The sequence below is a fragment of the Eublepharis macularius genome, chromosome 7 (assembly GCF_028583425.1).
Source record: "Eublepharis macularius isolate TG4126 chromosome 7, MPM_Emac_v1.0, whole genome shotgun sequence".
NCBI lineage: Eukaryota > Metazoa > Chordata > Lepidosauria > Squamata > Eublepharidae > Eublepharis > Eublepharis macularius.
Genome location: NC_072796.1, coordinates 125,401,314 through 125,414,644, shown reverse-complemented (window position 1 = coordinate 125,414,644; position 13,331 = coordinate 125,401,314). Strand labels below are relative to the sequence as shown.

General features: G+C 46.1%; 1 protein-coding gene and 1 non-coding gene across 2 annotated transcripts in view; one reads left to right on the top strand and one right to left on the bottom strand.

Annotated features, from left to right (window-relative positions):
* The first annotated feature begins 1,128 nt into the window (after window positions 1-1,128).
* Window positions 1,129-1,201, top strand: TRNAM-CAU (transfer RNA methionine (anticodon CAU)). Its single transcript has one exon. It is a non-coding gene; the product is annotated as a tRNA-Met (tRNA).
* Window positions 1,202-4,471: 3,270 nt separating this feature from the next.
* TBC1D31 (TBC1 domain family member 31) overlaps window positions 4,472-13,331 on the bottom strand; it is a 29,929-nt gene continuing 21,069 nt past the window's right edge. The window contains exons 17-22 of the mRNA XM_054985026.1: window positions 13,044-13,136; window positions 10,909-11,049; window positions 9,015-9,209; window positions 7,413-7,563; window positions 5,303-5,425; window positions 4,472-4,734 (exon numbers count right to left, since the gene is read on the bottom strand). Of these exons, the coding sequence (XP_054841001.1) occupies window positions 4,595-4,734; window positions 5,303-5,425; window positions 7,413-7,563; window positions 9,015-9,209; window positions 10,909-11,049; window positions 13,044-13,136 (843 nt within the window). The 3' untranslated portion in view covers window positions 4,472-4,594. The remainder of the gene's footprint in view (window positions 4,735-5,302; window positions 5,426-7,412; window positions 7,564-9,014; window positions 9,210-10,908; window positions 11,050-13,043; window positions 13,137-13,331) is intronic.

The window sequence follows — 13,331 nt, the reverse complement described above, 5'->3', positions numbered from 1 at the left end:
TAGTTTGGAATATAATTCCTGGTGGCAGCATTAGCTACCCAGAGGGTGTAAGAAGAGGGTTAAAGGCAAAATCTAGCTAGACGACAGGAAGGGGGTCATGACACTTGCAAACAACCAGGTGGGGGAAAGGCAGCAGGTTGGTGGCAGGAGCCTTCCCCTACAAAAGCCCTGTGCCTTGGCAGCTGCCCTATCTCAGGGCATGCTGATGCCAGCCCTGGCCTATAGCATTGGTGGGCAGCACACAAACCAATGCAAAACCCCAGTGTTCTGTTCTACCAATGCAGGAAAATATATTTGAGGATTGTGGTTAGTGTGTGCTGCTGTTGTGTGTGTTTGGTGTGCCAAACGTGAACATCTGAAAAGGGCTTTACAGACAGCCTTCCTAAGAAGAGGACTGGCAGTGCAGTCAAAAGAAATTACACAGTGCGTAATTAAGGTATTCACTGCCACGAGGTGTGGTGACTGCCACCAGCTTACCTGGCTTTTAAATAAGCATTCAGGCAAAGTTCATGAGCGACCGCTGCAGCTGTAGACTATAGAACCTCCATGGCCAGAGGCAGTCTACCTCTGAGCAGTTGCTGCTGGGAACATACTGCAGAGGATGGTCACTGCTTGTGGAGGCACCTGACAGAGTCCTTTGACTGGAAACTACAGCGCTAGATGAAATGAGGTGCTGGACTGACCCAGCCAGGCAACGGTTGGGTTGTTATTTGCAGGGGTCAACCTTTCCTGGTTGGCCCCTGTTTTGAGATCAATGGCTTCAGGACTGTTGCAAGGACTATCCAGTTACTGTGCAGATGTACATGTATGTATCTGGTAACGGAACTGTTAACTGTTGGTCATACTGCATTTTTTTTGCGCAGTGACTATCCTAGCTGTTGTATTCATTTGCACTGTGCAATTCGGAAGTATTTTGACCATGCTGCGGTTCTTCTGCAACCCAAAGGAGAAACCCGCCTTTTCTTTTCCTCCCGACCCCTCTCTCCATGCAAAAGGAAGGGGCAGAGAGTTCCAGCCTAAACCTCTGCTTTTATTCAGGGAAGAAATTCAGCCAAAAAATCGTGCAGAATAGGGACTTGTCACTCGCTGAAAGCGTTATAACCTCAATTGCGGCAAGGGTTTTCAGCCGCCTCGTTAGCGCAGTAGGCAGCGCGTCAGTCTCATAATCTGAAGGTCGTGAGTTCGAGCCTCACACGGGGCAGCAGAATCTTTTCCCCCCTTTCCTAATAGAAGATAAATACATAAATAGGCACAGGCAGTTTGTTGCCTCCTTTCCTCCGTTACGAGCACGTTTTACCGTTGCAAACAAATGCCGTTGTTTGAGCCTCTGCATATCTACTCGGGAAGGAAGGTTGCTTTCCCACCCTCTGTTAAAGATGATGATAAACATCAGATGACTGTATGGACTGCAGCATTTATGCGATTTGATAATGGATGCAGATTTTACCTTCTGGGAGCAAAGTTATTTCCACGTTTTCAATTGTGCTGCCTGTCTTTTTGCAGCGTTTGCCTCTCCCCCCTCTAGGCAACTTCGACTTGTGTGTTTCCGCAGCATGTTTTTCGGGCATGCTCGCTGCAGTTTCAATGCGTTTAAGGAGGATTCCCCTGTTTTTCCACCTTAAATCTTGCGATCCGTTATTTAAAATATTTGAATAAGGGGTTTAATTATGGAGTTGTTCGGAAATTATGTATAGCACTCCTTCCGTGCACACAGAATATTTTATCAAAAGCGATGCACAAACCGGTCATAACATAGAACAACAACAACAACAACATTCGATTTATATATTGCCCTTCAACACCAGTTTACAAAGTGTGTTATCATTATCCTCACAACAAACACCCTGTGAGGCGGGTGGGGCAGAGAGAGCTCTGAGAGAGCTGTGACTGAGCCAAGACCACCCAGCTGGCTTCAAGGGGAGAAGTGGGGAATCAAACCATAGGATTGCCAGCCTCCTGGTAGTGGCTGGAGATGTCCTGGAATTACAACTCGTCTGCAGGCCACAGAGATCAGTTCACCTGGAGAAAATGGCTACTTTTTAGGGGATGGACTCTATGGAATTATGCCATGCCGAGGTCCTTTCCCTCCCCAAACCCCACTTTCTCCAGGTTTCTCCAGGTTTCACTCCCCAGATCTCCAGGAATTTCCCAACTTGCAGCTGGCAACCCTATCAAACCAGGTTGTCCAGATTAAAGCCCCAGCACTCTTATCCACCACACCAAACTGGCTGGAATAAGCAACCTGGTGAAACAAGCAGGCCAGTCTCAAAGCGTGGGATCTCGAAAAAGTATTTTGAGAACATTCTTAAAACAGACTTCCCTTTCAGCACTACTCCTGCCTGCCCCCCTCCCCACCATGGAAAATCTGATATATTCTGCTTTTTCCTGCACTGTAAGTGGTCCCCCCAAAGTGAGCAATAAATGTTCTTAAAGGGAACAACCCATTTCTCCAGGGTCAATGCCCCTGCAAGCATTTCCAAACGTGGGTTGTAAGGTTTAACAGGAAAGATGGTGTTCTAGAGGCTGTAATTTACAACAGGAGGGTTTCAGGGCTTTCTCCCCTCCCCTAGTCACAGGTAGCGCTTTATAACTGAAGATGCATTCAGAGCACGGAAGATTTCAAGTTCCATGGGAGACAACGAGGTTTTCAGGGTTAACTCCTCCTAGCTCATATTAAGCTGAAGTTTTTTGGAGTTTATTTTGCATCTATTTTGTGCAAATAGGAGTCCAGTGGCACTTTATAGATGGACAAAATGTACTGCAAGCGTAAGATTTCCTGAGTCAGAGCGCAGTTCATCAGGTACATTCATTTGGCAGATAACTTACTCTGAGAACCACAAACAGAAAGCCAGGGGATGTTGCAAAGCAGCTTGCCCTTAGCTGTTGAGATAAGGCAGATCGCTTTTGAAAATGCTTTCCGCACTTGCTTTCTACCATGGGAGAGTGGCTTACTTCATAGGGGCTTTCATGCATTATTTCTGTTTTGATGTGATTTTTGTGCAGCCCAGCAAATGGTTGTCCGTGATTACTTTCATAGCCTATCACCTCTTGAGAAAGTTGTACAAGAAACTGGATGGAAGAACTAGGAGTGGTGGAACTGTTGGAACACCGGACTAGGACTGGAAAGGTTCAAATCCATACACACACAAAAAGGCATGGATATCACTATGTGAGTGCAGGCTGAATTATTCTCTTTCAGCCTAACACTTCTGACGTTCTATGCCTTTGTTACGGGCACCAGGTTAGCAGCTTCTTGCATGCTTAGGAAAGCAGCCCTGTAGGTTTTTACGAGGCAAGTATGTAAACCCTTAAGGAAGAGTGCAAGATAGTAGAATTTCATGCTGCAACAGCACCCAGAGGAAGAAGTTGCCTTTTCCACAAATATCATTTCATAGGAAATGGGCTGATTTTCCAGCTCCTCTAATTCAAATGTTAAATCAACGCTGGCTAGCAGTAGCACACATTCCGTTTAGAAGTTGGCTCTTGTGTTTTTTAGATTGTCACCACCATGTTCACACATTCCGAAGTAAGACATTTCTAATGCTGTTCATGTAAGTGCATAGACATCCCCTCCCCTGAACTTCACTCATACAGTAAATGATTTGTAAGATATATTAAAAACCAAGCTTTTTTTAACAGTCTGGTGTGTGATTCTTGGCAGATTGTACAGAGAAAAATTTCTGCAAAATACAGAGATCGTACACAGAATAATTTCTGCAGAATAATTGAATTATTCCCCCCACCCCCAGCAAAGTCCCTGCAAAACAAAATAAGTGTAGCAGAGAGAAAGGCCAACTAAAATGCCCTAATGTGCTAGCTTTCCCGAGGAAAGAAGTTTTTGGTAATTGGAGAGCATGAAAATCACACAATTCCCTCTAATATTCTGGGCTGTTCTTCCAAAGGGATTATATTTGACAACAGCAAACATCACGCAAGACCATGGACAGAATTAAGAGTAAGAATTAATACAAACTATTTAAGGTGGATTGGTGGTGGAGACTGCCATCAAGTCATAGCTGATTTATGGCGACCCCGGTGGAGTTTTCATGGCAAGAGATTAACAGAGGTGGCTTGCAATTGCCTGCCTTTGCAACCCTGGTCTGTGTTGGTGGTTTCCCATCCAATTACTAACCAAGGCCGACCTTGCTTAGCTTCTGAAACCTGATGAGAACAGGCTCACTTGGGCTATCCAGTTCAAGGCATTTAAGGTGGATTATATGTGTGAATTTAGTCCTATTGCAATCAGTAAGACTAAACAAGGTTGCATTCAAATACTATAATACTGGCTGGTTGGAAGAATCAATGGGAATAGGTTTTAGAACCAATTTAGGTCAAAGACAAATCTGCCCATATTTGAGCTTCAAGGGACTTTTTATACCGTTAGCTTTTAATAAGGCTGGTATTTTATTTTAAAATATTTACTCAAAACAAGTGGCTTAAAACTGCAGTAATACACAGATGCATGGAAATTTTAAAAAATGTTTTATGTACAAAAAATATTTCTACGAGCATTTACAACAATCAGTCTAAGAACCACTTTCATCCCCTATATGAAAATTTATTAAAAGTCTCTTTGCAGCCGGATCATGTCCCTTCAGCTGCTCCATTGTGCATCTGGTGGTGGGGCGTATTTCACCCGAGCTTGGGACATTAGCTTCTGTCTGAGCTGTCTGACCTCTGCCATTAAGTCCCGCTCTCTAGATTCCAGGTTTTGTCGTCCTCTGTCTAAGGAAACTTTAAAAGAAAGACAAGAATTAGAGCTAGCATTAGAAGGGGATTACAAGTTCAAAGTACGATATCTTTTCTGGATCACTGGAAAATGTAACTCCAGCTGAGTTCCTTTGAAGCTTTAAGATCTGTATGGTTTCCCACATCAATGTTTAAAGTTCTTTAAGGATATGGAAAATGAGTATCTCTTATGCTTCATCTTGCCTTTCCTTCAAGGGAATCAGAGGGGCACACAGTGACACCCCCCCCCACCCTTTATCCTTACAGCCGCAGAGTAAGTTAAGCAAAGATACAATGACTGGCCTGCAATCAGCGACCTTCACGGTCAAGCAAATTTGAACGCGGATCTCTTTAAAAAAAGTTCAGTGTTCACTACACCATGCTGCCTATACATTCTAGGGTCCGATTTTCAAAGGACAAAGATTGCAATCGTTTTGCTAGCTCAAAAAACACAATCTTGCTGGATCACCCCCGATTGCAGAAAAGAGCAAAGCAAATGGTGCCTGGCCACTCGCTCAGGTGCCCTGAAGAAGCCAAGTGGAAAACTTAAAGAGGACCCTTGGTTTATACTAACGGGGTAACGAGGAGTTCACAGCTGATGAGTCATTTAAACAGACGTTGCCAGGCTGCGATGGAGTCTTACAGGGCGTTTGACGGCCTTGCTCGGTCCGGGAGGTTCTCAAGTCACGCAGCCTCTCTGCAGAAAATAGACCAGATTATTGTTTAAGCTGCAAGTAAGGTTAGGTACATGCTTTTCCAAAACACGCATTATAATGCAAGGACACCCAATATTCACACTCTGAACCAGTGAAGAAAATCATGTAGCTTTGAGATGTATAAATCACAGAGTTTATCAAGGGGTGGATCCTACTCACTAACACTGGAAGATGTTGGCAGAGACTGATCTTTTCCGCCCTCCCTTCTCATCCTTTCCCAGCAGCTCTTTGAGACACACAAAGGTCAGGTCAGACATAGGAGGGCTGATATGGACAAAAAGCCATGCAATATGGAGGCTACAGTGAAGCGGGGGGGGGGGGGGGAACTGTAAAGATCCACCTTCTCCTCGTAGTGTGTAGGGTCTAATCCAAAGCCTGCTTTTCTTTTAAAAGTACTCAATCAGGGTTCAAATCATCACTATGAAATAGTGACAACATATGGTACGATATAATGCAAAAGGTGCTCTCTGTGGAGATCGGAAACAGTGGCAGGAATTAAGAGGCCCCCAAACTGCAAGGAGCCTGAACAGTGGTCTGAAATGGTAGATGCACCATTTCAGTTCGTTCCTACTCCAGCAGATCTTTTGAACAGTCTTCATGAGGCATCACAGTAGCCTAGCCTTGAGGCTTACACAGCCATACAGTTAGAAAGGGGCAATCCAACTCTTTGTGATAAAACAATTAGGGTTGTAAAGAGAAAATTTCTTAATTCCTCTTTACCCAATTTCTCCCTGAAATCCAACCATCTTTTTCTTTTCCTCTTTTTTAGGAGTCTGTTTGGATCAACAAGAAATCTGAAGCGAGGAAGGGCAGGAAGGGGTGGTGTGCAAAATTTCGGATTGTCACTCTTTTAATGCTCAGAGACAGGCAATGCCTTCCCAAACCTTCCTACCCTCCTGCTAGAGCAACACCCTGTGCTGTGTGTTGCTCTAGCAGTGTGTTGCTCTAGCAGGAGGGCAGAAAGGTTTGGGAAGGCATTTGTAATATAACACAACTGCAAGGGCTGCAATTACAAAAAAAGTGTGTTGATTCCTCTACAAAGAGAAATGAAAGAAAAATCCCTCTCTTAAAAGAGAAAAAAGGGAGTAAGAGGAAAGAATTGTTGTATCTAACAAAATGAATTTAAAAAAAGGGAATTCCTCTCCCCATAACAACTCCAGAAGCAACTACACTCCACATGCAGGGCCTACTGACCAAGCTAAGCAAGTGTGGCCCTGGTGCAGGTAATGGAGGGATGGATAAAAGGAAGCGCACTGCATACAGAACGCAGTCATGCGTCTGGGTTTGAATCCTTGCTGAGTGATCAAGTTTGGTGTAGCCCACCCTGCAAATTTAAGAAGGGGATAATACACTCTCAAACCACCCTAAGCAACTTGGAGGGAGGGCAAGATGGAAACTTTAGAAGCCAAAAGGCAGCATGTTGGGATGAGACTGGGGGCTTATACCAACTTCCTTCAGCTTCACCAACATCGTAACAGCTTAGTTTGGTCTGTAGTGCCTGAATCCTTCCCTTCCTCTCTGGCTTTCAGAACAGCAGGTGCCTGTTTTATTCTCAAGACCAACCTGTGAAGTGGGTGGCAATGAAACTCCCCTCAACCCAGTGAATTTCAAAACTCGTCAGGGATTTGAACCCAGTCTCCCACGACCAAGACCAAGTCTGCATCTGCTACACCCCACACTGGCTTGCAACCAGTGGTGCAATCCAGCAGGCTGTCGTAGCTAGAGTGTTGGACTCAGGCCTGGAAGATCCAGGTTCAAATCCCCACTCTGCCGAGGCAGCCTGCTGGGTGACCTTGGGCTAGTCACACACTCTCAGCCTAAGTTATCTCGCAGGGTTGTTGTGAGGATTAACTAGAGGAGAGGAGAACTATGTAAGCCGCTTTAAATCCCCACTGGGGAGAATGACGGGATATAAATGCAGCAAAATAAAAATAAATAAACCCGCTGTCAAGCTCAGCAGCGACTCACCAAAATAACCGTCATCATCCTGGAGCTTTGCAGACAGCTCCACAGCATCGTTCATTTCGCGCTCCAGAAGCCACTTCCGGTTGGCATCCAAAGCTGCGGTAATGGCCTGCTCTGCCGCCACCTGTTCTCTCTTTTCCAGGACTTCTTCCCACTATACAGGAGAGAGAAACAGCAGACTGGATCTATTAGCAGCAGCAACGAAAGGGGTGGGATAAGGATTCTACAGCTGGGGCCGCCTGAAAGTGATTTTTCAGTGATACAGCATGACGGCTGAAAGGGAGCGAGAAGGTAAGACACGGTAGTCAACCACAACCCCATTCGACTCTTCCTATCTTGTTTATCCTTCCTCGGTCACTGGTATCCCAAGAAAAGAAAACTTGGGAAGGCCCCTAATTAAACAGGATTATGGTTAGCAGGGTAGATGTGGAGCTGAAGAGTACTCGTTGACGATGGGCCCATCAGTGGCTATATCACTGCCGAGCCTTCCACTGGTCTCCCTCTACAAGGGGCATGGAGAGATCACTCACGCTGGCTGCCCTGAAAGGGGTACAGTATTTTATCTGTTGCTGTTTTTATGATTGATTTTGAGTTGTATTTTAATCAACGTCGTACCTCGCCCTGAGCCTGCTTGCGGGGAGGGCGGGTTAAAAATAAAATAAAAAAATATACAGGATTATAGAGTTAGCGAAAAGAGAAGGCGGTGGAGTTGAAAAGAAGAGCACTCGTTGACGATGGGCCCATCAGTGGCTACTATAGCCACAGTGACTCACAGGAACCACATCCAGAGGCAATGTGAATATTAGTGCTAGGAGGTAATACTGTGGGAAGGCCTCGGCCTCTGCGCCCGGTTTGTTGGCCTTCCAGAGCAAGGGGCAGGCTGCTGTGTGAAACGGGATGCTGGACTCAATGGTCCGCTGATCCAGGAGGGCTTTGATGTTCTTATGGCTTTGGCTACTTCTCCATCATTGAAGGACTGAGGGCTTGACAGACCTTTTGCTAGCAACATCAGTTGTGTTAGGTCAGCCATAATCCTGTATAGTAGGTCAGTTTATATGTGAATGTACTGTGCTCAGATAACAACAACAACAACAATATTCGATTAATATAACTGCCATTCAGGACAACTTAATGGCCTCTCAGAGCGGTTTACAAAGTGTGTTGTTATTATCCCAACAATCACCCTGTAAGGCGAGTGAGGCTGAGAGAGCTCTGAGAGAGCTGTGACTGACCCAAGGTCACCCAGCTGGCTTCTAGTGGAAGAGTGGGGAATCAAACCCAGTTGTCCAAATTAGAGTCCTGCTGCTCTTAACTACTACACCAAACTAGCTCTAAGCAGACTTTTTGCTCCTTAGAAGCAGACCAGACCTGAATAGCACATGAACACAACACAGAATTAGGGTGAAACCTTTGTGGAAGGTGGGGGGGGGCAGAAAAAACAAGATGGCGGATCTTGAGAATTTCTCAGCTCTCTCAGACTTCCCAGGAATCCTTGGAGGAAGCTGTAACAGGTACAGAACTGATGTCCATGGGTAGCCTGAGATCCGCTCCAGGCTCGAGCGCTCCCTGACCCTCTGGCCTTGGGCAACCTCTTCAAGCTCTTACTTTTTTAGCCTCCTCTTCCCTCAGTGTATCGAGCAGCTCTGACTCCGTCACTTTGTTGCCATGAAGGTGCTTGGCCAGCTCTTGGTAGCACGCTTCACGATCCAGATCCTCACATCGCTGTTTGCGAAGGACTTGAGCTCGCCAGTCGGCATCAATGAGTTCTTGGTCAGTCTTGGCCAGATGCTCTTCAGCCAGCTAAACGAGACACAGCCCAAATAAGTGAAACAAACATGGTCTTGGGAGACAGAGGCTTTGTAAATAGCCACATACCTGGTTGCAGGAGGCAGGAAGGAGTACCCTCACAGTGATCAAGCAAAGCAGGTTTACAAAAATTGGTTCTCATTCCTGCTTCTAATTAGGCCACAAAAGACCTAACTTGTTTGTTTGGGCACATGGGCTAATAACCTGCGTGGGATTATTTACGGGGCTAAAATACAAAGCTGGGGGAACCTTGTTCCATTGAACTCTCCAGTTGCCAAAGCCTCTTGCAACACACAAGTCCCTACAGGAAGTCAGACACCTGCAGGTGAGATGTATATGATACCCAGCTGTGACGGGGAGGAGGCTGTCCAGCCCTCGAAGATGAAACAGCCAATTGTGCCTGAGCCTATCTGAATGCTGCTCTAACATCCAATCCCCTTTCAGAGAGCAGGACGAATTGTGGGGGGAGTGCAGCAACTCAAGAGTTTCTGGTCTGCCTCAGCAAGAGAGCAGGCCGAGAGGGGGTAGCTCTGCCAAAGAAGTGGACAGAGAGACCCTTTTTAGGCCTGTCTCTGGTGATAAGCGGACATTGTAATAGGTTAGTCTGACTTTTGGGGGAAAGGGGCAGACTGGTGTGGTTGCAACCCCCTCTGTGCAAGAGGGTCTTAACTTAGTGTTCAGGCTGTAGACGCCTGTCAGAAACCACCAGATTATGGGGAAAGGCCCTGACTGATAAAAGGCTGAACAACCATCATTTACTGATGGTTGAAGTCTTGAAGCCTGCAGTCTCATATGTTAAAGGAAGCTTAAATTCTATCCTGAAGCTGTAAACTAGTGAATAAGTGGCTCAGTCAGGCTATTTCTTGTCTGTTTGGAAGCCTGTGTTGGATGAAGGGGCCTTTTAAATGTCTGAAATACAAATAAACTATCTTTATTGTACGTTTAAATTCTAGCCTCAAGTGATCTTAGTGTCCTACTATCACCCAACAAAACTTACCTCACAGCAGTGAACCATTTTACACACACTAGCACAGGGGTCCCCAACATGGTGCCCAGGGGCACCATGGTACTTGCCAACTCCTTTACTTTTTAGAGAGTGGGTGAGGCCAGGTGGGCCTATTACCTAACATGGCTTCTAATTGGCCACTGGAGATCTAATGGGCTGTGCAGATTAAAAGGCATCCTGTTAAACAGAGCTTCTGCCTGAAATATTGTAGAGTCACTATGACAGTTATGCATAAGTTTGCTCTCTGATGTCCTGTGGCAGAATTCCAAAAGTGCATACAGGCTCAAAAAGCTTGGGGACCCCCGCACTAACACATTTTTTTTTAACTGAGGGAAAAAATTGTGGGAAAGCTTGTATTTAAACAAGCCTGATCCCCTAAAATCTTCGGAGGCTGTGTATCCACTCAGTTTCTGTCACATCAGCCCACAGCTGTGAGGTAGAGCTGACGGAGGGACGCACGATGACTGATGAAGCCAGGTTTAAATAACCTCCTCTGAGCCTTCATTACTGCTCTGTCCCAGGAGAAAAGGAATATTCTCCTGCAACTACCTACAGAGGTTTCCTTCCAACCCCTGCCATTACAAAAAGGAGCTTTAAGGGATTTCAGTGCAAGATGAAGCATAAAGAAGCAACTTTTAATCTGTTGCAAGAGATGGCCATTCCTCAAGCTCAAATTCTTGCCCTTACAGTGCGAGCTCTACGCTCCCCGTCCTGCTCTGCCTCAATCAGCCTCTGCAGGAGCTGGTCCTCGAGCTCCGCCTTCCTCCGGCTGGCGTTCAGCTCCCCTTTTACTTCCTGTGTTGCCATTTCCTGCTCTTTGACAAGTTTCTGTGGAGAGATAAAAGACAGTTAGGACACCGCTCCCGAGAGCAGCAAGTACACAATACTGGTGCTTTAGCATTTATATAGTGCTTTGAACACCAAAAGCAATTCACAGACGTTATTGTGTGGTAATGTTTTAACAGGCCTGTAAAGCGGGCTGGTATCATGACCCCCATGTTGCCGGGGAGGGGCTAAGTGTGGCTTGTGTAATGCTATATAGTGAGTTTGGGGACAGAGCTGAGATTCGAACCTGGTGCTCTCCTGAATTCTAACTCCTTTTCTTATCTATTACGCCACACCGACTCTTGGAAGGTGCTGGCATAACCTGTTCAGCACAGCCCTGTTACATGCAGCACTCCAAATTGACTAGCTGACTAGTGTCCATTCTTTACTTGCTTTCAATAGCTCACTTGCCATCTGATTTTTCTACCCTTCAATGTTGCACACGGCTTCAGAGTGCAGCCAGGCTTTTCTGGGGCAGCACATTTTCTTGACTTCATGCCAGCCTGTGTCGTTGCGCATCTTACCTGTTAAGTATAATTTTATCCTGCTCTCCCTCCATGGAGTAAAGGGCTCCACCCCCTCATGGCTCCACCCCCTCAAAACAACAGTCTCCTCAAGACTACTATTTGAAGACGGTGAGGCTGAAAGAGATTGACTGGCCCAATGAGCTTCAAGAAATTTGCATTGGGTTTCCCCAGATCTTAATCCTTTCGCTCTTTAACTACTACATCTCTTCCTGGTTTCCCCCGACCCCACCTCATATTTTATGGAAGTCTCTGGCACAAGAACCAGTATGGGGTAGTTCTGGTTAAGAGATCTGATGAGGATCTTGGTTTGAACCCCTGATCTGCCACGGAAACTCACCAGTCACACTCTCTCAGCCTCACCATGAGGATAAAAATGGAGGAGAGACGATGTAAGCTACTTTGGGGTCCCCACTGTGGGAAAAAGTGAAATACCAATCAAGTAAATAAACATCACTTCCCAAGAATGGACGAAACTCCCCTTTTTCTTTTTGTCTAGTTTAATAACAAAAAAGTAGCATTTGTGCAACCCTTTCAGTGCTGACAGTATTTCCAACAACAGCCTGGCGAGAGAGACTTGTAGTAATGTGAGCAAAATGAGCCAGGGAGAAGCCATATTGCCAGCAAGCAATTCGAAATCTAAGAGATCGTAAATTTGGGGTCCATTTTGAACACTCTTTCCTGCAGCTGTTATAAATCCTCCTTCTTTCTAGATTATGTTTACCAGTATTAACCTCTCAGTTAGTTAGCTGAGATAGGAGAGGGCGGTTGAGAGAAAATGCCCCAAGTCACATAGTGCAGCTGTGGCTGAAAGGCAACTTGACCCAGGAACCTCCTGGATTTTGGCTATGTTTTGTCCTCTCTGACCTAGTGTTCTTCCCCTGCACTGCCTCCCTGAGTGGAAAGGATGTGGCCCAGATTCACTGTAAAGGTACATCAGACTGACACTAATTCAGGGCAAGGCACGGCCCAAACAAAGCCCATGAATCCTACTATATAAAAGGCTAACCGTGTTCCAGACAACTCACTTCCTACCCTGGTGTGCCTTCAGAGGGCACTGCTGCAGTGGGAAACCCAGGCCGGGATCAGGAGTGGAGCAGGTGGCAATGCCCCCCCCCTCCACCTTCACACAGTTGGGATCAGGAGTGGAGCAGGTGGCAATGCCCGCCTCCCTCCCCTTTCTAGAGCCCGTTGTTTTTCCCCCCACAATGGGCTTTATTGCTAGTATCTTATATTTTGCATAAGAGTTAAGGCCATAGCTCATTAGCAATGCTCCTACTTTGTATGTAGAAGGCTCCAGAGCCAATCCCAGACAGCTCCAATTAAAAGGATCAGGTGGTAGGTAATCTGAAAGATCTCTACCTGAGACCCTGGAGAGCCGCTGGCAATCTGAACAAACAGTACTGACCTGGACAGAACGACACCCTGAGTAGGAGGCGGCTTCATGCGTTACCATGCAACATATACACGCACCTGCTCAAAAAGCCGTCTCTGAGCTTCAAGCTCCATCTGCCGCACTTCCACGTCTCGAACGGTGGCAGCTGTCTCTCGATCTCTCATGGTTGCCTAGAACAGACATGCGCAGAAATGCCAAAGGAGTGAAACGGTTTGTCCCTTTTTGCCAGCGTCTCCTTTTCTACTAGATAATTCGAACTAGGAAATCACAGAGCAGGATAGAGGGCATCCTATTTAAAGGCTGGACCTTCCCAGCCCTCCCCACATAATCAAGACCAGTGAAACCTCTTAAGCTTGGGAGACTGA